Source organism: Sturnus vulgaris, chromosome Z (assembly GCF_052056855.1).
Source record: "Sturnus vulgaris isolate bStuVul1 chromosome Z, bStuVul1.hap1, whole genome shotgun sequence".
NCBI classification, from domain to species: Eukaryota; Metazoa; Chordata; class Aves; order Passeriformes; family Sturnidae; genus Sturnus; species Sturnus vulgaris.
Window position 1 is genome coordinate 12769573 of NC_142283.1, and position 27886 is coordinate 12797458.

The 27886-nt window shown below is 38.9% G+C and overlaps 1 protein-coding gene across 1 annotated transcript in view; it reads right to left on the reverse strand.

The window, feature by feature from the left end:
- The window catches only part of CAMK4 (calcium/calmodulin dependent protein kinase IV), a 142759-nt gene extending 115100 nt beyond the window's left edge, over positions 1-27659 (reverse strand). Inside the window, exon 1 of the mRNA XM_014877301.2 lies at positions 27258-27659. Coding sequence (XP_014732787.1) covers positions 27258-27430 — 173 coding nt within the window. The 5' untranslated portion in view covers positions 27431-27659. The remainder of the gene's footprint in view (positions 1-27257) is intronic.
- Between the last annotated feature and the right edge of the window lie 227 nt (positions 27660-27886).

Genomic DNA, 27886 nt, shown 5'->3' on the forward strand with positions numbered 1-27886 from the left:
ACTCATTTGCATAGCACTGCCATCCTTATTTACAAGGAAAATAAGACATGCGACAGTTTTTATTTCCTCAGTTTCTCTGCTAGAAACAGCAGGCCCTTTCCTCTTTCTCCTCTTGCAACATCTGTGACTTTGCTTTTGCTCCAGCCTGAGGGTCCCACGCCCTCCAGCCCCCGCTCCGGTCCGTCCCGTCCTGGCTCCCAGCACTCAGCACCATGGCCAGCGCCAGGGCTGATGGACAGAGTCAAGCCACCCCGAACTTTAGAAAGCTGGCAGCAAACATAAACCACTTCTCTCCGCCCTCTTTTCCTAGGTGGCAGGTCAGACACGCTACTTATAACACATGGCTGCCCTGATGCTGTTTCGAAGCTGCTGTTGTTATTCAATGACACTGCATAGCACTGAATGAAAAAAAAATACATGTTCAGGGTTAACATTGTTTGCAAAGGGAAATGGTTGCAGCTTCTACAATTTCATTGTAATAGTGGCAAAAGGACAAGCATAAGTAGATCACCTATGTGTTGTGGTGTTGTGGTGATGTGATTTTGACTTTGGATAGGAAGTGTGCTTGTTGATGTAAGTGAAGTTTGTGAAGACTGTTTGAGGAACGTGAACTTCAATGACAATTCTGGTTTATTCTGGCAGTAAGTTTGGTTTACAAAATGATGCTGCAGACAAGCAGCTACTGACCTGGACTGTAAAGAGTTGTAATTATTTACTATCTCTCTTTCTCCAGTTTATGTTCAAATTATATTATGCTCCAAACAGTGCCCTTGGGAAAGGGATCTGGGGAGTTCAGAACACATCTGTTAAAGACATACTACATAAATGTATACACAGAATTATATAAACACAATGCTATAGAAATAAGAGTGATGAATCTCACACTTTGCTTCAAATACGGTTTGCTGATATGTCTTTTTATGCAGGGGAGCCTCAGTTCTAAAAATGATAACACTGATTTTGCCTAACTTGAATTAGGAAAGCCTTATGAACACATCTTGCTCACTTTCCTTTTAATATAAGAAACACGTAGGCAAACTCAGAAGTTGAATTTCATTCCATATCCAAATTTGGTGGAATTATAAGGTTTCTGAATGACAGGTATGTAAATGCTGCTGTGTTTCATATCTCACATTTTCTGGACCTCTACTGCTACTCATCCTCCACCCCTCCTCCATGCAGCTTTCTGCCAGTTATGACAGAAAACACATCTGCAGATACTCTTTTAAATTTTCCTCCCTATTTAAAGATCTTGAATTTGAATTCATAAATCATTGAAATTATCTTTCTTCTTAGGAAAAAAATAATGCATAGAAGCAAACAGTTAAATTTCATGTCAGCAGAATCACAAGTCATGCTGAAAAGCTCCAGATGACACGTATTTAAAAGATATCATGCAGAAATGTTCAGAAATTAAAAATAACTGACTTCTGGAATAAAGTATGCTCTAGGTTACTTGAAAGTATCTTTATCCACAGCAGAGGCCCTGGGATCTACAAACTTCCCTGTCTAATCCTATGACTACATTAGCAACTTCAGTGGTACTGTGATCTGCAGGAATTGTGCACAAGTCACCCAAGCTATATCTGCCCCCAGTAAAATGCAAATACTTGTACTGAAGTATACTGTTGGGAAAGGCAGTCCTAATTCACTTAATTTTATCAATCATCACTGCACCTTACAGACAAAAATTAAGTGCACAATAGCAGACAACTGTGGCCACATATCCTGCAAAATTTCATTTTATTCCATGCATCCAGGTGCTGACATTGGACATTCTGTTTTTCTGTGGAACTCAGAAAAAATGTGGCAGATTTCTACACATCTCCTCTGCAATGCAAGAGTGAACAGAAGGAAGAGTGAGCTCATACTGTTTTATTTGAACATCCTCTGCTAACTGTTTTATGTGACCATGACCTATTACAGCTTTTAAACACATGCTGAATTTTAACTGTAAGAGTTATATCACTAACTTCAGTTTTCAAGCTCTCTTCAGCCTTCACAAGTTGAGTCTTCAGTTAAGACTGAAGAATCATTATTGTTAGTCAAACACCATTAGAAGAAGTAGGAAAAAATAAATTCTCTTTTATAAAAATCAGCGACTTAATCCAGGGTTTACCGAAATACAAAAAGATCTTTTATCTGCCTATACAATGCTATTCACAGTATTGCTCTTCAGACTAGAACCACATCTTTTGTTCACTTTTCTTGCAAGTTTCTATTTTTATACTATCCTCCAATCCACAAAGCCTTTCACTCTTAAAAGTAAGCTTATTTTGCCATTTAAATCCCCTAAATCTCCATAATTTCACAGAACAGTTAGGGTTGAAAGGGATCTCCGGAGATCATCTTGTGCAACCCCCTACCAAGGTACAGTCACCTGGAGCAGGTGACACAGGAATGGCCCCAGGTGGGTTTCCAATGTCTTCAGAGGGGGAGACTCAATGCTCTCCCTGGGCAGCTCTTCCAGTGCTCTGCCACCCTCAATGGGAAGAAGGTCCCCCGTGAGTTGAGATGGAACTTCTTGTGTTTTAGCTCATGCCATTGCTCTGTGAACTGTCACTGAGCACCACTGAAGAGAGTCTGGCACCATCCTCTCAGCACCCACCTGGAGATACATTTGCATTAGTGACATCCCCTCTCAGTCTTCTCTTCTGCAGACTAAATAGGCCCAACTCCCACCTCTTCCCATATAAGAGATGTTCCAATCCCTCAACTGCCCTTCTTTGCCCTCTGCTGGACTCACTCCAACACCCCCACATCTGTTCTATGGAGGAGCCCAGAACTGGATTCAGCCTTGCAGATGTGTCTCATTAAGGCCAAGAAGTGGGGCAGGATCACCTCCCTGACCTGCTGGCCACACTCTTCCTGCTGCATCCCAGGATCCCACTGTCTCTCCTGGCCCCCAGGGCACACATGACCATCTCATGGTCAACTTGTCACCCAGCAGCCCCCCAGGGTCCTACCCAGCAGAGCTGCTCTCCAGTGGGTCAGCCCCCAGCCTGTGCTGGTACTGGGTATTATTCCTCCCCAGGTGCAGGACCTCACACTTTCCCTTGTTCAGCTTCATTAGGTTTCTCTCTGCCTAATTCTTCAGCCTGTCAAGGTCCCACTGAATGGCAGTACAACCTTCAGGTATAATTCAAGTGTAATTTCCTCAAGTAAAGAGTATTGGTTCACAACTACGATCAATCTGAAAGATTTTCCTTTTGTTGCAAATTTAGTGCAGGTAAGTACACTTATGTAAACTTCTAATAAATAAATGGGTTTTAAAGGAAAGCAGAAAAGATTGAAATATAAAAGCTTTTTGAGTCTGCTCCAAAGCTTAATTCCAGGAGTGTCATATAACAGATCAGAAAAACGAAAGGGAAGAGATGCATTTTCTACAATGTTTTCTTGGTGTCACTGTAACATCCAGAGCCTCAAAAAGTCCCCTGATCCATCCCTTTTAAATACAAAATTTCTTTGAAAGTAAAATTGGACAACTTGGACAGCATGAATGCAAATGGCTTTACATTCTATGCATATTCCTAATTAATCTTTTGCCATTTGGGGGTTATTCTTCTCCATGCATTTTTAGGACCTCAGTCAGCATTTCAAGAATTGTGAAGAATCAGCTGAGGACACCTACAATCTAACTAAAAATATGTTCAGTGTAACAGGTCAAAGAAAGAAATCTATTCTGAGAGGAGACATTTGACTTCCACCACATCACATATTTGCTGTCTGTACTCACTGAGCTGTTGTAATATCAGAAAATTTTGCATCTTCAAGTGACAGATCTATTTTGAACACTGTTCAATATAACTATTTATGTTTTCTAAGAATATGTTGTCCTGATAAGTCTATTTAGGCAATCTTGATTGTGCAACTGTCTGCTCTTCATGTCAACAGACAGAGCTCTTTCACTTCACTATCTATTCTCTTGAAATGCTAAAAATGTGCATCTCATCTTGATGTTATACTTTTATAAAACTGTATGAAAAGCTAATCTGTTGTTATGAACATGCCTCTGTGTTTTTCACTGCATATTATACCTTTCTCTTTACTCCATGCATGTGGTATCTCCATCATAGCAATGACCAATACAGACCAGATAATAGGGAAGAGAAGAAGGCAACTTCCTCAGCTAGTCACTGGTGCCATTATTTATTTTTTTTGCATTCCTAAATAAGGAAATTAATTTCTTGAGTAACAGGATACAGACCTTTATAGTTTGAGGGATATTACCCCTCAAGACACCATACCAGTTTATGAAACTGCAACTGAAAATAAACAATAAAGTTACTCTATTTGGGGTCACAGTTTAAAAACGTATTTAGAGATTTGTTTTGATCTACACAATACAACTAAAAATGAAGTTTATATTATGACCCACTCACTCAGCAGTTACTTCTGAAAGTAAAAGTTGGTACCATGGAAGGATTCAGCAGTTTTTGTAAAACACCAATGGTACAGTTGTATCTCATATCAAAAGTAGGAATCTGGCTCTTGTAGCATGAGATCTCCTATGTAGCTGGATTGAGGTGCCTACCTAAAAAAGACTCCCAAGTCTTCAAGTGGACAGATTTTTAGCTAGATAAATGGTAAGTGATCTTTTTAAGAAAGATCTGAAGTACAAACAAAAGCACTATCAGTTTTATTAGGATCAAAAAATGTAGTAGTCAGAAGCATCTGGTAAAATATAACATTTTAACTAATGCTAGAACTACTCAGATTTGGGGTTTTTGGATTTTTTTTCCAAAGCGTTTTGTTGCTATCAGACATAGGTACTAGCACCATTTCACCCTTGGATTTTCTTGTCTTTCACAGATGAAAGAAGCACAGCTGGTTCTATGAATTATTAAGAATTTGTGACATCTCACAGGCCCTGGAATTCTTCCCTGTGAAGTGAAAAATACTAAGTCTGTACTACTCAACGAATTATATTCTTAGCAAGCACAAAATCATATTACTTCTCTGCTTCTCCCCATTCACAGAAGGAATACTACTGTATCCAGTATCTCATGGAAAAGAAACATAAGGCTGTTAAGTTTGAACAAAACTGACAGCATGTTCTATGCAAAAGATACTGACAATGTGTTTGACGTTCTCACATTTGAATATAGTTGCTATATAACCTAAGTTTCTTTTTATGGAAACTAGTTCCCTGAATAAATTTGGGAAACTCATATGAATGAGTGTAGGTATACAAGATACTTAGAATAATTACTATCAGACTTTTTAGAAAAGGGGGAAATCTCCACATTTGTGAATGCTATATTATGCCATTTATGAGTAAATACATCCACAAAGTGTCCGTTTCTTCTGTCTGAAAAAAAACCCCATGTAACATCCCATGTAACTACCAATGTACAATTCAGTGTAACTGACAATCACTACATTTACTTAAATAGCTAATATTTACTCTATTTGCAGTCAACAGCTCTATTTGGAAGGCCTATCTACAGAAAACCAACTTTCCAGCTTCAAAGAGAAGGTACTGATTGGTATATCATAAAAGAAAATAAAATAAAAGCCTTTTCAATGTTCCATGGGAATGGGTCTATTTCTGTTCCTTAATGTCTCTTGAAAATAATAAATATGAGTGATGTCACATATAAGCCAGTACAAAAGCTTTGGCAGCTACATGTAAGTGCTATGTGACTTAAATACTAGTATATGCAATGTTTCAGATTTGAATGCTGTACAAGAGGTTAAAGATATGGCTTCAATGAAGAGAAATGCAAATAAATATAACAAAAAAGGAAATAAAATAAAAAAGGAAAGCAACATAGAAAAAAAACAGAATAGTTTTCTATAACCTACATTTCAGTTGCTGAATATGAATGGTTTTGAAAAATCATAGGAAACAGTTATGTAGTCATAGGGTACAGGGTGTAATAGATAACTAACTGAATATTGGATTTGCTGTTTTGAAGTCAAGCTCAGAACCAGGAATCTGGATCAAAGACAGGCAAGTTTAAGGCAAGAGCATCCAGGAGAGTATGCAGAAAACTCAGCAACAAGCACCAGTGCAAACTAGTCCAATGCAAGTCAGGGAGAGATAAGTATAATAAAAGACCAACATACTAAATTGGACTTTCCCTCGACCACAATGAAGAAAAAGCAGAATAGAGGGAAAAAAAAGAATAAAACCAAAAAACAATCAAAACAACAAAGAAGCAAATACTCCATCTCTCCAAAATTGGTCATATCACTAATGACAATTGTTAAAGAAAACAAAACCTTGCACAGGACATCTCTGAAAAATAAGGGCAAACATTAAGGGTCAAAGGCAAGAGAAAGTTACAAGAAAGACCAGGAGCATTGTTAGCCAGCTACTTGGTCCAGAGGTGGAAAAACACAGTCATAAAATCTTTGCAAGGCTCAAGTTTAGTCCTTGTCTTCCACGAAAGGGTCAGGTTTTTTCGGGTGAGAAGAATCATAACAGCTTTGTAACACCGGGAAAAGATAAATTATATGTTATCAAAATTGCTCGCCTTCATTAGTTTTATCTCAGAATATCAAAAGCATGATCTGAAGGCATTTCAAAGCCACAAGAGGCTGTTTTTTAACTCAGGGGAAATGAGTGAGAAACTATTAGAAGACTGAGAAAATTATGAGAAAACCAAACAGCCACTGTCTCTAAAAGAAAAAAAAAATGTGCACTGGTGAAATACTGAGAGCAAAAAAAAATTAGGAAAAGTATTCGTCAGCACCAGAGAATGAGGAGATGAATGGGAAGAAAGTTTCATTCTTCAAGAGCAATTAATTATCAGACATATTTTCTCCTCCACTGTAACAGGCCTCATTATGAGTGGAGGCAGCAGACGCCAAACACTTTCACCCCCATGCAGTTTATGACATTGTGTCACAACCTTCTCAGAAACAATACAGGGAGACAGCCTAGGACAAAACACTACAGAGGCAGTGAAACACTGGGTAAACACATTAAAATAATAATTATAAATTATCTGAGAGTTAAAAGTAGTTGCAATTTATTTGAATGGACAGATGTGTCAACAGTCCTGTGTCTGCTCCTGTGTTTGATGCTGCTTGGTGTTTTCAAGTATTACCGTAACAGGTAATAGATAGATCATGATTGCTTTAGCAAGTCAAAAATAAGTGGTTTTTTTCAATACAGACACTCCAAATGTGGGAATGTATGCTTGAGAGCACACAAGAATTAAAACAGGTCTGGACAATCTAAAGAACTAGTCAGGAAGACCCCTCCCCAACTAACTTAAAAGAAACAAATACCTCCCTCAGAGAAAGCGAATCTCCAGAAGAAGTTAATTCAGACAATACAATTTCTCTACATCTCCCTGCTCTATTCAACACAGAGGTGAATCTTGGCAAGTCTGGAGACAGCTGAACACATCCTCTGTTATTCCATACAAATATATACATACATATATATTTATCTTTGTCTCGACAGTTTGCTGCAAATTACTGCTATATGCTATTACTTGATGCTATATGCTAGTGTACTTTGAGCTGGTCCTGGCACTCTGGAGTGCTCTCGATTACTTTCCATTCTTTAGAAATTGTATTTTTCAGTCTTTCCAGCATAGAGCAATGCACTTCTGCTCTTTTCATGCAAGCATTTGGTATGCAAATGGTAGCAAAGAAGACTGCTGGATATAATTTAATAATGGTGTCTGAAATTAATTCTGAAAAGAAAACTGAAGATTTCAATATAAAGAAAAAAGAAAGTCTTTCCTCCCTAAAGATGAAGAGATGAGTTATTTGTGTTTTCAAAGAACAGAACTGAGCTGTGTCCACACTATAAGCTTTTGTAAAAGAAGACTGGTGAGCTAGGGGAGTCACAGCACAGAAGAATTTAACACACTAGCAAAAATCACAATTATATGCAGGAAAGCATAGCTTCAAGCAGTCAGTCATGACTTTCATTTGATGAAATCCAAACGGTTTTTTCTCCTGCAAAATCCCTGCCTTCAAACAGGCCTGTATGCATGTCTGACAACAGTTTATTTGGCTTTGGCTTTTGCTCTTAAGTATCTATAAATAGACATTGGTAACTCCTAGAAAATACTGCTAAAGAACTAAAGGACACAGTCATAAATACCTGGGTAGATGCAACCACCACCTTAGAGACAGCAATCACACGAAGCAAGTACCCCATGGAAACACCTGAAAATACTTCCAACAGAAGAGTACAACTTCTAGGAAGAAATCAAAAAAATAGCACATAAAGCAGAAGAGAGAAATGGACTACACATTTCAGAACTACCTTTAAAGACCTTGTGGCTCCTGGTATAAAACCTATATGAACACTGTCTCACACTGAAAGCTACCCTAAGATGGTAAGGTAGCCCAGTCTTATAGGCTGAAGTATTACAGGAAGAATATCATTAAGTACAACATTAAATAGCTTTTTAAGCCATAGGAACTTAAACAATAACATAAACAATAGCATTAAAAATTGCATTAACAACCTCTGATGTATTAGACTTTTAATATTTTATCACAGAGCATGCCCATAGGCATATTGCAGTTTCCCTCAAAAGGAATTATTCAAGCTAATGTAATTACAAATTATAATTAATATATTACCAAAAAAAAACCAACCTCAAACCTGTTATCCTTCAGCATAATAGACAGGGCTTCCATCATTCTACCTGAAGCTGCTGCTCTTCTCTCAGTATGGCTACACTAGGACTTTCATTGCTTTTAAATCCCTCCATTTACTCAAGGGCCTTGAAAAACTCCCAGCCTTGGATGATGTCATTATTTGATGTGAAAACCAGGAAGATATTACATACACAGGAAGCTGATGTCTCTTAATGCATATGTGCATATGCAACCTGCAGTAAGACCCACAGAATAGTACTGACACAGGCAATGACAGTCTCTCTCTTTGCCAGCCTGTGCAAAACATGGGTAGACTGCAGAAACTCTCCACTGACTAACTCATTAAAAGTCACCTGGTGAAGCTTATTAAGTAGAGCAGAGGAACCTTTCATCCTTGGCATTACTGAAATTTTAGTTCTGCAACTACTTCAGTCTCAGTAAAACTAAAATGATTGAAACTCAGCAACATCTTTTGGAATATTAATTTTTAAAAAAGGGTTTGCAATGGTGTATGTATCACTTGTCAAGGTATATTCTCATTTCCAGCCCAATCATTCCCAAGAAGTGAGGCACAGCATCATCCTGGATGAGGTTCCAAGGGGAAGAGACACTCGTCACCTCTCTTGGTGTGAGTGCAGGCTGCATGACAGGGCCAGACCTGCTGCAAGGACACAGAAAGCACACCTGAAAAGGGGCAGAAGCACCTTCTAAAGAGGCTCCTGTTTCCTCAGTCACCCAGGGCTCCTGAGCCCATAGCTGAAGGGAACAGACAGAGAAGCACATCCAAACACCAAAGGTGCCTGACAAGTCTCCAAACACCTTTCAGAACTATCAATATCTGCACTTCCCATATAACTCACTTGGTGTTGAGTAGCAGAAACAAACAACCCTCCCCAACAAGAAATCTGCTAAGTGGAAGGAAGAGAACGATAGGACCCCTACACAGGAAGAAGCATCTCCATTCTTAAATCATTCGCCATCATTTAAGCACACAGATGGTATAACCAAGTTCTTACTTGCAGAAGTAGTGATCAAAGAATTTACTGAAGAGTAGCAGGCAGATGCAATCTGTTTTCCAAGTACTTTTACTTTCACTTACATATCTGCATTTAACAAGAGCAACTGTGCCTACCGAAGGAATCACTTGAATGAATTAAAGACACCTTTCAAACTAACAATTCCTTTCTCACCATCAGTCAGTGGAGTAAAAAACCAAGGCTACAGACAGTTTTTAAAGCTGAATTTATGAAATTTTAGGGAAATTTTTATGTTATATGAAAGCATATTTTCTATTCTTTTTGCTGTGTACTAAGATTTGCTCATGTTATTACAGGCAAAATTTCTTAAATGTTAACAAAAAATGTGCTCTACAGTGAAAGATTCCCTTTTGTCATTTTTGAAGAAATCTGGTTTTATGTTAAATATAATTTAGATGGAAAACAAATCAGCTTTGTTTCATAATGATTGTAACGGCAGTTTAAGCTGAAAAGCACTTTGTACGGTGGTGAAAGAACACTGACCTATCTGCAGCTTTTCAGACTTGAAAGTCAGAAAATACTGATTTCAGTAGTAGATTCACCTCATAACTGCAAATGGGGAAAGGTGGGGGTGGTGTTGGTGTAAAGTCAGTGAACAACCATCCCATTAGTCATCCCAGCCCTGTCAGAGTCTAATCCTATAAAACCCAGAGGCAAAAATATTCATGGCCAACCGATAATTTTTATACTTCATTTTATCTTTCAAGGTAGTTCAAACTACTTTGGTAGAGAGTCTGGCACATCAGAATTTTATGAAAGAAATAAATGCTCAAAGCATGTATTTTGTATTGGAGTTTGAATGGAAATCATTGCCAGGATGACATATCTCCATCTCAACAAGGCAGGGCAAATTCTCACAGGACTCCCAGTTAAGGCAGAGCCCTAAATGAAGTCTGACACTCCACAAGAAATCAAGAGTTTCTGAGCATTATAATGCTCATTTCATTTTCCAGTCTTCTCTTCAATTCTTTGAGGCCAGTTAATTTGAGAATAATAACTCTTCTTTTGGAGTCCATGAAAATGTTCATTTTTGAATGACTGAGAGATCAGGTTAAAGTTTGTTACGTCCCAGCACCAGAAAGCCCTAACATAAATTAAGGCTGTGGAAAAGGCCAAATTAGGGATAACAGCCTTCTGCATTTTCTTTGAAAAACCTAAAAGCAAGGAAGAATATTCTTACTTGCCTTTCCTCTTTCCACTACCCACACAAGCACTGTGTGGCAACAGGAGAAGAAAGGATGGTTTTTATCCTATGTCATGTTATAGAAGGGTGACCCCAAGAAGATGCATAAAACGAGAGTTTAGCTGGAGAAAATGAGAAATTGGCAAGCAACCTGTAGCTACAGTTAGACATTTGCAAGCCATAATGGTGACAGCTGCTGGCAGGAGTTTGACCATAATAAGAGATGAGAGATGTGGAGTCAACATGAAAGAAAGAGCAGATTTAAAATACCCCTTCTGAGCATCTCTGTGGGAAAGGACACCGTCAGTTAGGGTGCTGACAGTGCCTCAGAAATTTCTGATTCCTGGAGCATCTCAGGTGTGGGGAAGCACAGAAGATAAAGGCTGCCCTGCTGGAGCTAAACATACTTTCAGACTCTTTCACCTGATGAGGTGCAAAGAAACCAGTGAAGCCACAGTGCCCCTGTGGCCAAGAGCATTTTCACCACACGAGATGAGTTACCTTGGGGTACCCGGCCCCCTGAGCTGGAAGACAGAGATCACAGGCAGAACGAATTCCCCAGAATCCAAGGGGCAATGGTCAGCAACACACTGTTTCAAAGACTTTGAGACATGGTTCACAAGGTCGTGGTTTGGTGCTGAATGTTGCAGTATTAGGTTTATGGTTGGATCATATGATCATAAGGTTCTTTTCCACCTGAAATAATTCCATTATTTGATCCAGGCATTTTATCATCTCTATTGGGCCTCCAGAACTATTATGCCCAACAGCTTCCAACTGTCTTGGAGAGATTTTTTTACATGAATTCCTAATGCTATGTTGTCCATTACTGATAGAAGATGGAACAAGCACTTCCAAAAGAAAATAAGGGTTACATTAGGCTTCTAAATACCTACCACTCATTTCATCTCCATCAGTGCACCCTCTTTGGCAGCTCCCATTCACCTGACATCAAAAGGAATCACAAAAGTCACTACACATTAAAAGCTTGCCACTTACCTTCTCACCATCCAAGGCTGCACCTACATGTGTGTGCACACATATTAATTCATGGCAGCTACTTGAATTACAGAGCATTCACAACAGCATCTTATTGCTTCAGGGACAATGATAAACATGATTAGTTTCAGTCAACTATTTTACCTCCTAGCAGTTAAACAAAAGGGAGTTTTCCTACAACAAAACTGATGCTGTAATGTAAGGTCACAGATGAATGCAGAGACAATGGAAGCTGACAGAAAAGACTAACCAGCTAAGGAGCCATCATTCAGATTATTGATTAGTAGATATTGAAACACCCTTACATAGCTTTGTCAGGCTAAATGACAGTCATTTAGGCACATATTTCACTGTCCAATACGACAATATATTTTCCAGCCTATTCCAGCCACATATATTTCTCTTACAAGTTATATAAATTTTTTTTAAAATAAATAACTTCCAGTAGCACTGAAAAACAGTAATTTGATTCAAGACTTGTAATATTCATTCACAATTTCTATAACAAAAACTATGCCTATAACAGAAAATAATTTTTCTCCATTTGTCTATTAGGCTGGAACTCAACTTCTATCTCTCAACTTCCCTAAATGGTCTGTCCCTTACAGAGTTCATCAAAAAGAAAAATGAACTGATTTGGCACTGCATGGGGATTTAGAATAATTTAACAAAATTTTTGCTTTAGTCATGCACATTTCTCCCTTGCTGGACTTAAATGGGCTATCACCATGTGGTGAGACATAAAAAGTAGTAAAATTATGTGAAGACTTTCCCTAAGATCTTCTGTTAATGGGTATTTGCATCAAATGACAGGAGAGTAACATCTCACCCGTTTTTCACCAAATGGAAAACTTTCTTTATTGAAGGTAATCTCTTCAGCAAGCACAGAATGGCCGTAATACACAGAAAAGTGGCTGCAAGATCATTATAACATTTTAATTCTGTTAAGATTTTGTGTCTCCTGAACAGCCTATGATAAATCTGACGTTTTCCAAAGCTAGAATCTTTCTTTACTCAGAAGACAGAAGGAAAAAAAAAAAGTCTTGAAGGCTCATGTAAATAGAGTGAAGAGGCAAAAAACATTATGGGACAAACAGATAAAATGACCAATAGCATATTATGGGCACTGGATGAGACCCAGTTAATAGATTAAGTTAAACTCATAAATGAAATAGTTTAATTTCATAATTTAATTTTTTTAATTAAAGTGATATCTAAACTGTTGTACAATACTGACTTAGCCTTTTTAGAGTGAAACAAAACAAATGTGACAACAAATTTTGAAAATGTTAATCAGAGGGAACAAAAGGACTGTACTGTTGCTTTATTGCTGAAGTAATTTAAAGGCCTAAGAATTTGAACTGTGGATATATGGATACATACATGAGCCTGGGGAAGAATTAATGTGGCTTCTATAAAGAGAAGCTATGTGTCAAAACCACAGAACTTCTCTGAAAGATTCAGCAAGCATGTGAATATAAAATAGGTTTGATTGATTTTGATACTTGGGACTTCCAGAAGTTACTTGTCAAAGTCCCTGAAAACTGGTGCTTGAAGAAACCACAGAATGCACCAATGAATTAGTAGTTGGTTAAAAGATATAAAACAAGGAAGGAATAAAACTTTGGTTTTCACAGTGCAGAGAGGTTCATCAACAGGTCTAACTGACCAGAACTGGTGTCTGCTACCCAAGGAGCTGAGATAAGAGGTGAAAATAGCTTGTTGAGATTTTTTTTTTATAATCCAATTTCTCAATAATAAGTCTATGCCCAGCTGCAACAGGTGTGTACTGAGATTCAGTTATGGGGTATTAAATGGCAGAGAAAATTCCCTGTAAATAATATTAAATTATGAATATTGAACACAATCCTAATTTCTTATATTAAGCGAAATAATTGGCCTATTATCACAAGAAACGACATCTTGAAATATAGACAAAAATTACACAAATCAAACCTTTGACTAGAAGGAACAAAAAAGGTAACCCAAAACCCAACAACTGTTAAGAGATATTAAGTATTAGCCCAGGTATAATTTCACTGGGTGAATGTCTCCCCTGGTCTATCTCCATCCACTCAAAACTCTGCTGAACACACTGCTGGGAAACCTACTCTAACTTTTTTAAGCAGGGAGGTTGGACTGGATGATCTTAATAAGTCTCTGCCAGCTCCCTCTGTTCTGTGATTCTGTTACCTCTCAAGCACTGCATGCAAATTTACATGACTATTTTGTTATGAGGAACAGAGATGAAGGTTCAGATTTAGCTTCAGGTTACTGGAGGCTGAGGCACTGCTCTGGGCAGGCATCAAAGGATGGATGCTCTTGCACCCCTCTCTAGGCATGTGCTTCTCACTACAGACAGGAGACAGGATATGAGCCCTAATGGGCCTTTGATCTAACCATTCTTACACTATAAAAACTCAAAAACTTAAGATGACCAGTTCATTTTAAATTATATTGCAAATATGTATGTATGCATTAGTCAGTACATTCTGAAACGAAAGTTCTGGAAACAAATACTGAGTATTTCCAAACAAGATGACTCCAAGCAAAAGGAAGAACACTTTCATGGTATTAGAGTTGATTCCTTCTGGAAGGCAAATTTTAAGTTTACTTTAAACACTAAAACACACATAGCACTGTATGCCCATGTCTGAGAGCAACAGCTGCAGTTTAGGTACATTTTCCACTAGCCAGGCATTAAGGATGTAGGAAAGTACATAGTCTCCCAAAGACATTTTGATTTCAATTTGAGGTAGGAATGTGACTAGGAGAATCTGGCTGATCCTTTGGTGGTGTCAACAGATCAATGCTGAACTTACTGCAACCAACAAGAGGACGCTGGAAATCAATGCAGTTATTCTGAAGACAACTGAGAAGAACTCTCCTGAGTCATCAAGACAGCTCCTGGTAACATGGGCAACCATGTCATACAGTCTCTTCTGCAAAATTATCACATACCAATTTTAGGCACAATTCTCGTCTGCCTGGCTCATATTTAAAAGGCTGTTACAGAAGTACAGATGGTTACAGACTTTCTTCTACATTACAATTTTTATAGTAATCATGGTCAAGGTAGTTCTCCCTTGCATGCACAAGGAGTCCATAAATTTAAGTAAATTATTCTAACCCACAGATGCAGTCCTCTGTTGAAGAACGACCATAACCAACCACTTGGGTGTAAAGAAACCCAATTCCTCAACTATATTTTCAGATGAAATGTCTACAAGTAAATTGAAAACAGGTTTTTCATAATACATATGAAGGCAAGTATTTTAATTCAATGTTGCCATCACTTTTCAGAACTGCAACCATTATGCTAGATAGATAAAAAATTGGGACCTATCAGGTCCCAGATAACTCACAGACCTATGTAATTTTCAAGTGCTATGTAAAATGCCATTCTTTTTTCTTTGATAGACTTACTGGAGATGAGGCTTTCCACATTCAGTAAATTTATATGCACTTAATCCACATTTCAAAAACAGGAGAAGGAATATACCTACCTCCATATTTAAACCTAATCTACTGAAACATCAATATTTCTGTCAGCTTCCTGACTAGCACACCAACTGTATTATTTGGCACCCATCACAAGAGGTCTGGTGTAGAATGACCAATTTTGCAGCTTCTGAAGTTCTGCCCATTAAATAAGTGGAGATTATTTCTCCTTTTTGTGTAATGATTGAGAGTGCATTTGAGTGCTTTCCCTTTCTAGAGAAAGCACTGGGAACTGGAGCGAGGGAAGGTGAGAATAGATTCCCGTAGCTAAAGGAGCTAGGAATCCCCAAAGGAATATAAAAGAAGAGATTCATCCTGGGTATGGCCAATACTGCAAGAACTCTGATTTGTTTCACTTTCAGCTGAGTAGAATAATGGTATAGAAGGGAACAATTTTATTAACCATTTGCTTTTAGGAGTTTTTTTTCTCAGTCTCAAGAAGATTTGCCTACACATCTAACCTTCATGAAAACTTGCCAGAAACACACTGTACATTCTTCAGGGCTTTTTTGCTTTTATCTGACATATATGTTTGAGCACTATGCCTTTGGTTGGTTCTACATCTTATTTAATATTTGAATTATCTCCTTTGGCATAAACTTTGGAGTAAGCTGATTCAGTTTGTTGATGATAAAGGTGGGGAATCATTGGCAGTGCACCAGAGAGCTACAATACCAGAAAGAGAAAGCCTGTACTTACTACCTAGGGAACAGAATCAAGAGAAAAGGGATAAAATTTAGCAGCATTAACTTCACAGTCACAAAGTACAGACAAATAACAAGAACTCCACTATAAAATCTCATCAATCGCAAACAGAAGGAAAATGGAAAACACAGAATTTGGGCAACAAACAACCAGACAGCTATAAGCCACCAAGACAACAGCTGTAAAAGAGGCAAATGTGGCCCCATCCCATCCAATAATATTTATTGTTCTTAATAGAAAAGTCTGAGAATTTTGTAACTTCTCAGGCAGTAGACAAACACAGCTTCTGTAACCTCTCTATGTTCCAGCAGGGAAACAATTCATGTGGAAGCTGCACCACTTTTGAGGTAGTTTGTAGAACACAGTCCAAGCAAGAATCAAAGACAGAAGACAAGGACAGTTAAGAGGGACCTGAATCAGAACTCTCACAAGGCACTATCACACAAGATATTAACTTATTTCACACTTGCAACCTGGTTACTTTGAGTGAAGAATATCTTCAATGAACACAAAATGTAAAACGTGAAAAGGTTTGTAAATTTTAATTCAAAATTTTTTAATAATTCCATGGTGTGAAACTGTCCCTTATCCACAATGTGTAAGTACTTCAATTACTAATTCTAACTCAAAACAAAGAGAAATGCCAAAATATTGCAATTTATCATGGGATGAAAACTCCAGAGTCCTCAAATATGACAATTAACCATAGCAAAGAAAAGAATATGTGGATAAAACAAGCTTTAACAGGTGTGGCTCTAAAGAACTACATAAGGTCTTCTAATGGCCACATGCCATTGTGAGTGACTAACACATCTTGCTAATCACTATTACTCTTATCTTAGCTGTGACTAGAGCAAAACACAGTAAAATGGTATTACTAGGTATTCAATGCAGTTAAGACACATGGTTCGTAAGAAACACCATGGCAAATTACTTAAACAGGCTATCTGGTAGATATTTATGGTGTTAATTCACAAATAGCAAACATAACCAGTTCATAGAATAGAGACTGACAAGAAAGAAAGAAAGAAAGATTTGGAGGGCTACTTATGTGACAGACAAATTTCATCAGCTCTAATTTAGACAGTCATTTGCAAGGGAAATACATCTAATATGATTTTTCCATCACAAATGACATTTCATCTTTTCTAAAGTCATACAGGAAAATAATATGAAGAGGTTCAAATATTTTCCTTTTTTCCTCTACTACGTAAGTATAACATGAACAATAAAGATTGCCTACTATGGATCAAACCATTTGAAATCATAGTATATTAATATGAGCTAATGTACTTTAACTAGACAACCTGAATATTCAAATGGTCAAAATGATACTGTTGTGCTGAGGAGAAGGTGACCAAGGTTTTTTTCTCATTTGAAATTAATGATTCTCTGAAAAGAAAAGAATATTCTCTTTATGCTACTGCTAATCAAATTAATTCTGTGGACAACTTTTATAGTAATGAATAAAAATGCCTTTTCCACTCAGTTTTATTCTTGCTCCAACTACTTTTGAATACTTATAAATTTTGAAGAGAGATGGGATTTGAATAAATGTGAAAAATAATTTATGTGCATATTTATTAGGGAGGTAATACAGAGATGGAGATGGGTTTCATCCCTACAGGTGTCAAAGAAAGCAAACATGCTGGAGAATCTTAGGGTCTCTTTCATTGCAGATTTTTCATCACATATTGACCCCATTTGGAACTGATTCCTGATCTTACTTAGAATTCATCAATTGCTAATTTTAACTACTAAGCTCTGCTCTTGTTTACAGTAAAGACATTCTTGAATTAAAATACTGTGAAGGAAGAATAAGATACAATTAATTTACCAGTCTTCCTTCCCCCTGCACCAAATAAAATTAATTTATTATATTTTTAGTGTCATATGTGTTGCTCCAGTATTCTCCGTTACTTGTTGTTCTAGTAACATTTTTTTAAAACTAGAATTTGCCTTCCTCTTTCAACCTAAGTTAATCCTCTGCAGTCAGCTAGCAGAGCAGTGAACAGTGTCCTCCACAAGTATTTGCAGCTTCTATTGGAACAGCTGCAGGGAATCCCCAGATAAAAAAGGAAGGGTGAGAAGTAGAATGGAAAAAACCCCACCTTTATTAGGTTTCTTCCTCTGATCATTAAACGAAATGTCATTAACATTAACTCTGATCGTTAAAAAACTAAAGTCATTAAACAATGTCATTAGTCATTTCCTAAGCGTTCATCAATATCTACACCACAAAGTGTTGTTTCCCACTACAAAATCAGCTTTCAACCCTTTTGGTTTTAATTTTACTAAGCTAGTCAGCCAGAAAATCATGGGGGTTTGAAGAGCATGTAGAGAGAAGGATCACTCACTGCACTCACAGCATCAGGGAGGGGAATATCCAATAAAGCAGGCAGCTAAAAACATTAATGCACGTGTATCCTACAGCTCCCTGAGCATAGATTATGGTGATGTCAGAGTTCTCAGCAAGTCTTGCATTCAGTTTTAACAAATCATTATTGCACAACATGGGAAGCTGACTGACACATTCTCCATCAGGAAGACAAAACCCCAAACATTTGTAAAACATTGTACATCAGATCAGAACTGTGGTTCATTAATCTATAAAATATGTCAATAGGCTAAAAAAATACATTTTAAAAAATCTGTACTCATCCATGGCAGACTCTCTCAGGCCTTATAAGTCTTACCAAAAAATCAATTCTCTCTGCAAAAGTCTGAATCTATGTAATACCATGTCCTGGTTTAGGGCAAATTTGAGAGAAAACCTCCAAAGAGGTTCCTCTAGAAAACCAACTCAAGTGGCCCTTCTCCCAACTGGTTCAGGAAAATATTTCCTTGGAGAAAAGTGGAAAAACCCTGTTTATTTAACAGGCAAACACTCCCCAGCACAAAAATGACAAATATTAAACAACAAAACCTCTCACTGCTCTGACGAGATGACAAATTCAGAAGAGTCCCTTTCGAGGGTTGCAGCTCAGCTCACTCAGTCTGTTCCCAGTCCCTCCATCCCTGGGCAATGCCACGGCCCAGGCCAGGCCTGGTGGGACACAGGTGTGAGCTCCCGGGGCTCCCCTGGGTTTGCAGTCCAGAGCAGGTACAAACGATTCCAAGAAAAAAGGGGAAAAAATCACAGTCCAGGGAACTTCTCTGCCTCAGCTAGTCAGAAACTAACCAAGAGCAAAGGAGAGCTCTCTGCTGCTGTCCCCTGCAGACAACACAGTCTGTGAGCAGGATGCAGGGGAGCACCTGCAGTCTCTGATAGCAAACTCTGTGCTTCTTCTCTTCCCCTTCACTCACAGAACCAGTTTTAAAGCTGCAGAACTTAATATCCAGCATAAACTGAACAGGCCACTGGGGATACAAGCATCATATAGTCACCCTAGGACATACCACCACATTAATATGAAATAATCAAAATGTGTCAAAAGCATTTTGAATTTTTGGATTTTTTTCTGGTCCAAAGCGTGTTCTTAAAATACTCTTGCTGATCCATAACATTAGGCTGGTGCAGGACACCTAATATGTCAGAAAACAGCAAACACTATCCTGTATTTAGAGAGAATCTGAGAGAGATATGTCCTCAAGTTTGAATAAAAGTCAAACAATTAATCACCAGAAAACATAATAGCTAAAGATCTTATTATCAAGTGAAAACTGCATAATTTATGGCCAGCCTTCCATAGAAGGGTACAAAAGTCCAATCATTTCAAAACGGTGTGTTTAATTTTTTTACAGCTAAGTACAAAATAAAATCACGTACCATATTCTTTGGCACAGTCAGTGTGACTCTGTTATCAAGGACTATTTAGAGAAAATCAATATGAACATTATTTCAGAAGTACTTGAAGATAATACCAATGGCAGCTGATCTGATGGACTGTCTCTCCCTGCCACCTCAATACAAAAAGATAAAAGATGACATTTGTTGAAAATTTTTATTTGTATTCCTTCTGCTAAAGTCTGTGATGCAATCAGGATTGGCTTCATTTATGAAATCACACCAAATTGAGTATATTAAGATGCAGTATCAGTACCCAAAGGCAGTGAACCTGTTAGACATGGATATGCTTTAAAGATCCAAAGACCAAAAATAAGTAAACATATTCGTGTGTTCATAATCATCTCAACCGAGAAGAAAATATGAATATTCTCATGAAGGAAAAACTATTGCAGGGAAAGGTATGGAGGGGAACACATACATGACCCTGTTTTAGAATTGACAGCTATTCCTTAAATCCAAGAAGTTCTTTTTGTATTTTCTTCACAATGCCTAGAGACAGGCCGGAGGAGAGATGCATCACATGTTTCTGGTGAGGAGGGTCTGGGTAAAAAGGACTGTGGAGATGACATCAGTTCTGAGATAAAGTTGGAGTTCTGGCATCTTATCTGTGGCATATGGATGCTCACAGCAAGGTATGCATTGGAACACAGACTATACATTTGTTGAAGGGCATAAAATTTACTGTTTTGTTTTTAAGGCTGTGAATTACGACTCTTGGATTTGCTTTTACCTTATCCCCCACAAAATGCCATAATATATAGATAGTAAACTGTCAAAGGGTAGCATGCTTTATAATTATTTTTGTTCCTCAAGAGGGCTCCCATTTCCTTCTCTTTTACTTTTTATGGTTCATTTTCTCTAGCACAGATAACCACATAAATGCAGGGAGGCAAACTTACAATCTAGAGCACTTTGTTGTTCAAGCGATTATTTGTGTCCGAACTAGCACAGAGTCAAACCGTGGAATTTGGTGGATCACTCCAAGTAATTTCCTTCCTCTTGTTCCCTGAAGATTAAATTCAAACTCAAAATCTTTGGTTGCTACACAATGTTGCTGTACACTTGCAAAGTCATGTTGTTGCAGGGTCTCTTAATTTAGAATTACTTTGCAAGGAGCAAAATAACACCTCATCAATCTGTCCATGGGGCAACGGATGCAAATATTGCTGGCCCCTAATTATCCACATGTTTTGACAGAGAATAACCTATGATAGTAATGACATTGACAATGCAAGACCAAATAAAGCATCACTAACACCAAATGTAAGAAAATTTCCAATATATCAGTGATTGGTTGTAAAATGTGTCATTGTTACCTTTTTTTTTAAATGCAGGAGGTACAGAAACTATAAATATCAGAAAAGTCATTAGACAATCTAAGAACAAAAAAGCAGCACCAACATTCAGAAATAAATGGTTTCCTCTTCTCATAATTATCATGCCTGTATTGGAAAAATAATATTCCGTGTGAAATTACTGATTGTTCAGATAATAAAGGCTTGCTTCTTGTGAACAGAAGGAAGTATGGCAATAATGTCTAAGTAAAGAAGCAAACAGCAAATAAATATGCAAGTTTTTATGTTTAAATTCTGCTTCATTATGAAAGCACGAGGAAGTAAATGTTCTTTACTTTATACAATCTGAACTCCTACTAATGGTTCATTCATATTGCATATACATAGATGAAAATAATAGTCAAGCATCTGCAGGTTTTTCCAGCTCAGAAGATTGCTTTCCTGAAGCCCAGTCAACATTGTGGCTAGCAGAAAACCACAGACGAATTGTCCAGGTTCACTGCAATAAAGTTGGCTCGATTTGTTGCACTTTAAATAAAATAAGGGCTGGTACTGACTGTTTTTTAAAATTTCCTTATTGAACTTTTCAGACAACATTCAGGAAAATAAAACATATTTGATCTGAGTGACTGAAAAGGATAGTTGGCCATTTCTAGCAAATACTTGCACTTCCACAGATGGGGCACAGCCTACTGCAAACCGCTGAGTATCTTTTCACTGACCACCACGCATAACTGGTGGTCTTTTACAATGCGGCTAGTTACTATGTGAGCAAGCATTTAAACACCTCTTACTGAAGAATTCTGCCTATGAAACTGTGTCCATTACAATCCTTTACACGATAGCATGCACACTTGGACACACAAAACCAGACGCAATGGAATGAACACATAGAATGCTTCTGATACCACAGAACTTCAATAAATTTATCTGCTCTCCACCCAAAATCACACAGGCTTATTCCGCAATCACTCTCTTGCAATTGCTCTTGAAAATACTTATTTGATTTCAGGTTTTCTCTCTTCAGCAAGACTTGGACTTTGATAATCCTGGTAGGTCTCTTCCAACTCAAGATATTCTATGATTCTCTCCGAAATATGCTGAAAGAATGACTTTGTTACATCTTACCTCTTGCAGTCTAATGTAATGTTTTTCAAGCATGACGATTCTTGTATTAACACAAATTACATGATTATCACTCCTAAAACCAATCTGTGTAAAAAACTTTTTCAGTATTCTTAAGAGTACTTACTTCAAGAGCTATTCATTTTCTCCACTAGAAATGTAATTTTTCAAATTAGAAAACATTATCCAAACCAGTGACATAAATGCACAGTGGCTGACAGAAAAAGAAACCTTGAAACTTTGAAAATCAAGAAATAACTATTCTCTACTATAATTTTTCATTATTAATAGCTCTTTCTCTAAATATAAGAAAGCTGTTAAATTTACACAGAACTGATCACCTATTCATGTCAGATATTATTTACAGAACAGTAAATTTTCTTTAATTGCTTTTTCAACACAACTTTTTACTTCTGAATCAACCAGTTATTGAACTGAACCAGACAAAAGTAGGAAAAAATGACTCCCTGCATTGAGTAAAGAATTGGGCTATTCACTGCAAGTTCTGCTTTCTGGCACCCAAGTGATAAACTTCGCCCTGCCCACTCTATCTCCCACTGTCCTACCTCAAAGCAAGGTCCAGTCACAATGTTCCCAAATGAGGCCTTAGACCCATCTCTTCAACAACCTTCCCGATGGCCAGGAACTGCCTGAGGGAAAATGCTTCCTGCTCCTGGGAAGGTGTGAGGGTAACATGCAAGTTACAGGCACAAGCAAGTTTGTGGCACAGGCAAATCTACACTGGCAGCTTCTTCTCAAAGGCCATTCTCATCATGATTCCTAAAAGGATTCCACACCCTCACATTCAGACAGACAGCTAGCACCATGAGCTGTCTATCAGTTGCATGTCTGCATCACTTTGGAAAAGCCTCAGGTCCACTAAGAAACAAAAAATTCACAAGCAAGTGAGCAAGAGTGTTATTAAAGGAGGGACAGGACTATTTTAAATGCACCCTCTAAAGCACACTGAAGAAGTGATTCTCAAAATAAAAAGGGCAAAGAGACTGTAAAACAGATTACTCTTGAGATGAACAGAAAAAGGAACCTTTTTTTAATGAAGGGATGGAGGGTAAAATAATTGGCATGCTTTCAAAGCAAAAACTATTTGACCTTCAAAGAATCAAGTGCCAAACCAAACCATTTCTATAAAATAATGTTTTTATCAGCTTGACAAAGAAGTTTTAGCTTTGCTAGCTTAAATCAGCTAACAATTAGCTCACTTCATCTACTATTGCCATTACAAAAGTAGATGTTCGGATGACAGCTTTCAAAAATAGGATTGACAGAGTAAGATGTCATTCTGCACACTGAAATCTTGAGTTCAAACTGTACATTAGATTTAAACTTTCTCTGTGCTAAAAACTCAGGACACAAACTACCTATGACTCAGCTCACACTGTCAGTCCAAGCTAAGTTGCCAAGTATTGACAGCCTTTCAATTTCAGTGTTCAGCAAGGATCACACAACTAAAAGACTGTCCATGCAGGAAAAGGTAACCTTGGAAGAAAGAAAGCCCGAAGAATTTGACTGGAAGTACTGCCATCTGCTTTTGAACATTTAATAGATTTGCAATCTGCCTACAATAATAACTTTAGACAGTTTCAACTCAGTTATGTTAGTTAAGCAAAGAGGGTGCCTGTCACGTAAAATTCCAACAAAGAAAATTTTTTGTAGTATTGATGAGTATCAAAAAAATTATTACTGAATTTCTTCGCCACTCAAATACCATATTTAGACCAACCCTGAATTCAGAAACTCTGTACCAAAAGATACAGCAAGGATTATATAAGGCTTACAAAAGGTTTTAGTCCTTAAGGAAATAGAAGTTTAGAGTTCAATATTTTCAATATCTTTTTCCAAGAGAGCATGGAAAATAAGCTTTTAGATTAAATACACTCAGAACAAAATTCCAAACTCTACATCAACAATTGCAACCTGTAAAACAAAGCACAAAATTTATCATTTACAGTATTTTGAGCTCCACTTATACAAAAAAACCCTTGCAAAAAATCGACTAAGAGGAAGTTGAACTAATCAGGGCTTCAGTGGAACATAAAAACAGAATAAAAGAACGATAATAAAGGCCTAACTAGCCCAGAGTACAAACAGTGGCCCAACACAGATGCCTCAAGAAGAATGTAAGAATAGAGCAAACTCCTGCCAACACTATCAGAGAACACCCACAAAATTCTCAACAACTTACAGTTCAATAGTTAATATCTTCATGTTAAATCAGTATTAGTGAATTTCCTGCATGTAAACCTGCCAAGTTGCCCATTAAGTCCATGTAACCCTTTAATATCCATAGTATCCAGTGGTGAGGACTTCCAGTACACTGTGCTAAGTGGCTTTACCTCCTGTCATTGATTTTTGACTGAATACCCCATTTTTTGACAGATATTCCAAAGAGACTGCATGGAAAAAAAAACCCAAACCAGCCAACAAGAACCTCTAACGAGATGTTCTATCCAGGCCAAATGTGCCTCTCTAAACCTCACTGCACGTTTTACTAGGGACAGACGAGAATTAAATGGTTTCTTAATCGTTTCTTCTCTACATCCATTTTATTTATCTAACTAAATTTTTAAATGCCCCAACAGTAGAGTAAGTTCTTTCTGTAATTCTTCATAGGCAACACAACCTTTAAAACCTCATCCATTTACAAAGACCAGCAAATATTTCTGTTCAATCCCTTTATCTATGAACATGTTGAGCAGCACTGATATGTGAACTGATCCACTGTTTAAAACAACTGTTGATTCCCACCTAAGCTTATAGACATTTATTATTCTTCCTAAAAGGATTGTCTCCCTCTTCTTCTATGACTCCTTGGCCAGTCATGCAAGCAAGAGTTATAGAGTAAGATTTCTTAGGCATATCTCAGACATACTTTGCACAAGGGGTACCCTTTCCAAAGGAAAATTCCCATATTTGGCCACAGCTGTCCAAATGCAGGTTTTTGGAGTCTGCCAAAAGTCATCTTTCAATCCCTATATTTGCTAAAGATAATTTAGGACAATGTTTTCCATTGGTTACATCAGTATATTACTTTATTTACTGCATCTAAAGGGATCACATAGCTACATTACTCAGCCTCACCTGACACATTTTCCCCACCACTAACCTAACTAAGCAATGAATACTTTTTTTTGTAGATGTACTCAAAACCATATCCAAAACTAAAAGTTTGGAGACAAGATTACCAAGAGAAAACAGTACACTTTTATATTACACTTGGGAACCAAGAGGGATTGTTGGATCTTCCTTATAGATTTGCCAAGATACACCTATTAGAGAGGTTCTGAGACAACCATTAACACCCTGGATGCTGGCTCTGAAAATACCTCAAAGCTGGCCTTGGGACCTAAAGACCCTCATTGCCATATCCATTAGAGAAATTTTATCTCAAAGCATGCACCCCTCCAAGTTCTTCTGTCCCGTCTCTACCTCTTAATTTTTGATTAAGATGGTTGCTTTCTCCTGTATTATTTTTGCTTTTGTTTTAAGTCGTACTTCCTAGCTCTACCCAGGAGCAGTGCAGACCTAACGGCTCACATCTGTACACTACTTGAATGTGGTTACCTTCCATATTCAAATCTTTTGTTAGTGTTTCAGCATTCACTTTCTCACGTTGCAAGATAGAAGAATCCACTGTATCTCATCTTTGCTCTAGCGCTTTTACAGGCATTAACTCTTCCTACCTACAACTGGAGATTTCACATGTTGAAAATCCTTCCTTATGCAATAAATCCAAGATGTATCACCAATACAGATTACACTTAAGGAAAGCCCACTATCACAAATGGTGGGAGGATTCTAGACAGACCCCAGAGAAGAGAACTAATCCGGGTGACAGGGCTGGTATCAACTGTTGTCATCTACCAACATTCTGTTTTGTTCTCTTTTTTGTCAACTCTAGACACAAAACCAACACAGCATTATTCCCGCTTTATGTTTTTATGCTTTGGCACAGGGGTGCAGTGAAGTCAAGTAGAAATATGATATGCATACAAAAAAACTATACCTATTTAAATCTGGCTAGAAATAGTAGCAATAGTGGGGGGAAAAAAGTAGCAGCAGATGCATAAGACCTAGGCAGAGAGCCAAGAATTATACTATATTGTATTTCTATCACCTTTCTGCCTCTATCAGTTATGGTACAGGAAGCACAGGTGTGCTTTGTAGCAATTAACTTTCATTATACATCCTTTCTGAAAGAAGTATTCTACCAAGGCAACCATGTTATTATCTGCAAATTTCCCACATTTTTTCAGCTGTTTAAATACTCTATCATTGGCAAAACTAACAATTGCTATTTGCTACGTACTGACTTACACATTTAAGTAATGTACCGTGAACTCTTAAAAAACCCTGTAATTTTCCACTTTTTTGCACATTATTTTCTACCTGTGAATTCAACATGAACTACCAAATGCATGAGGAGGGCAAAAACTGCACGTCAGATACAGTGCTTTACACCGGACTTCAGTTTTTAAGAACCTGAAGTCTTGGGACCTTTAAGTTGCCGGGCAGGACCATCACCAGGGCAGTAGCGCAAAATTAATGAATGGAGCTGTAGCAGCTCACTCGCCTACACTGCACCCCGATGGGAAGGACCCTGCCTGCAGAGGCCTATTCAGGGAATCCTGTCTCGGGTGGGAGTTTGCCAGCGCAGGGTTCCGGTAATGGAGAGAACGGCGGAAGGTTTGGTGTGAAGGGATGCCGTGAATGAGGCGGCGTTTCGGTGCTCCCGAAGCGATGCCCACCCTCCAGCCGGCAGCACACAGGCACCCTGGCTAAAAGCCGCCCGCTCGGGCCAAAATCCTCCTAAAAATCATTCCCTTCACCCGGGGAGTTCTCGGCTCGGCTCCCGGGGAGCTTAGATTTTTCCTTCGAATGCCTGCCCCTTGTGAAAGCCGCTCGGTTTCCCGCTGCCGCTCACGCACGCCAAAGTTTTGCCGCTCTCGCCATAGCGACGCGGGCAGGGACACCCAGCCCGGACCCCCCACCCTGGCCCGGCCCGGCCCGGCCCGGCGCCGCCTCACCGTCCCAGCTCGGACTCCAGCTCGAAGTAGTGAGCCAGTGTGTCCTTGTTGGAGCCATCGATCCAGTAGTCGGGCGCGGCGGAGCCGGGGCGGCTGGCGGCAGAGGAGCCAGAGGAGGAGGATGAGGAGGACGAGGAGGATGAGGATGAGGAGGGCATGGTGACTTTCAGCATGCCGGGACGCCTGCCGGGGGCTGTCCTCTCCTCCGCGCTGCCTGCAGAACGCAGAGCGACAAGGCGGCGGCTACACCTCGCCTCCCTCCCTCTTTCTCTCCTTCCTTACTTATTGTCTTCCCTCCCTCGCTCTCCCCTCCCTCTCCCCTCCTCCTCCTCCTCCTTCCCCCCGCGCCGCCCTGGAGCGCTGGTGGCGGGTCCCCAGCCCGGCGGGGAGAGAGGTGGGGCCGGGCCGGGGGGATGCACCTTCATCCATCGCCCCCCGCCCCGCCCCATCTGCCCCGCCGAGCCGAGCCCAGCCCAGCCCAGCCCAACCCAGCCCAGCCCAGCCCAGCCGAGAGGCGGCTCTGCGCCTGCAGCGGAGACCCCCGGGGCTGGGCCGGGGCGGAGGGGCCGCTGCGAGTTCGGCACCGGCAGGGGGACGCGGCCGCACGGGAGGAGAAATCGCATCCCGCT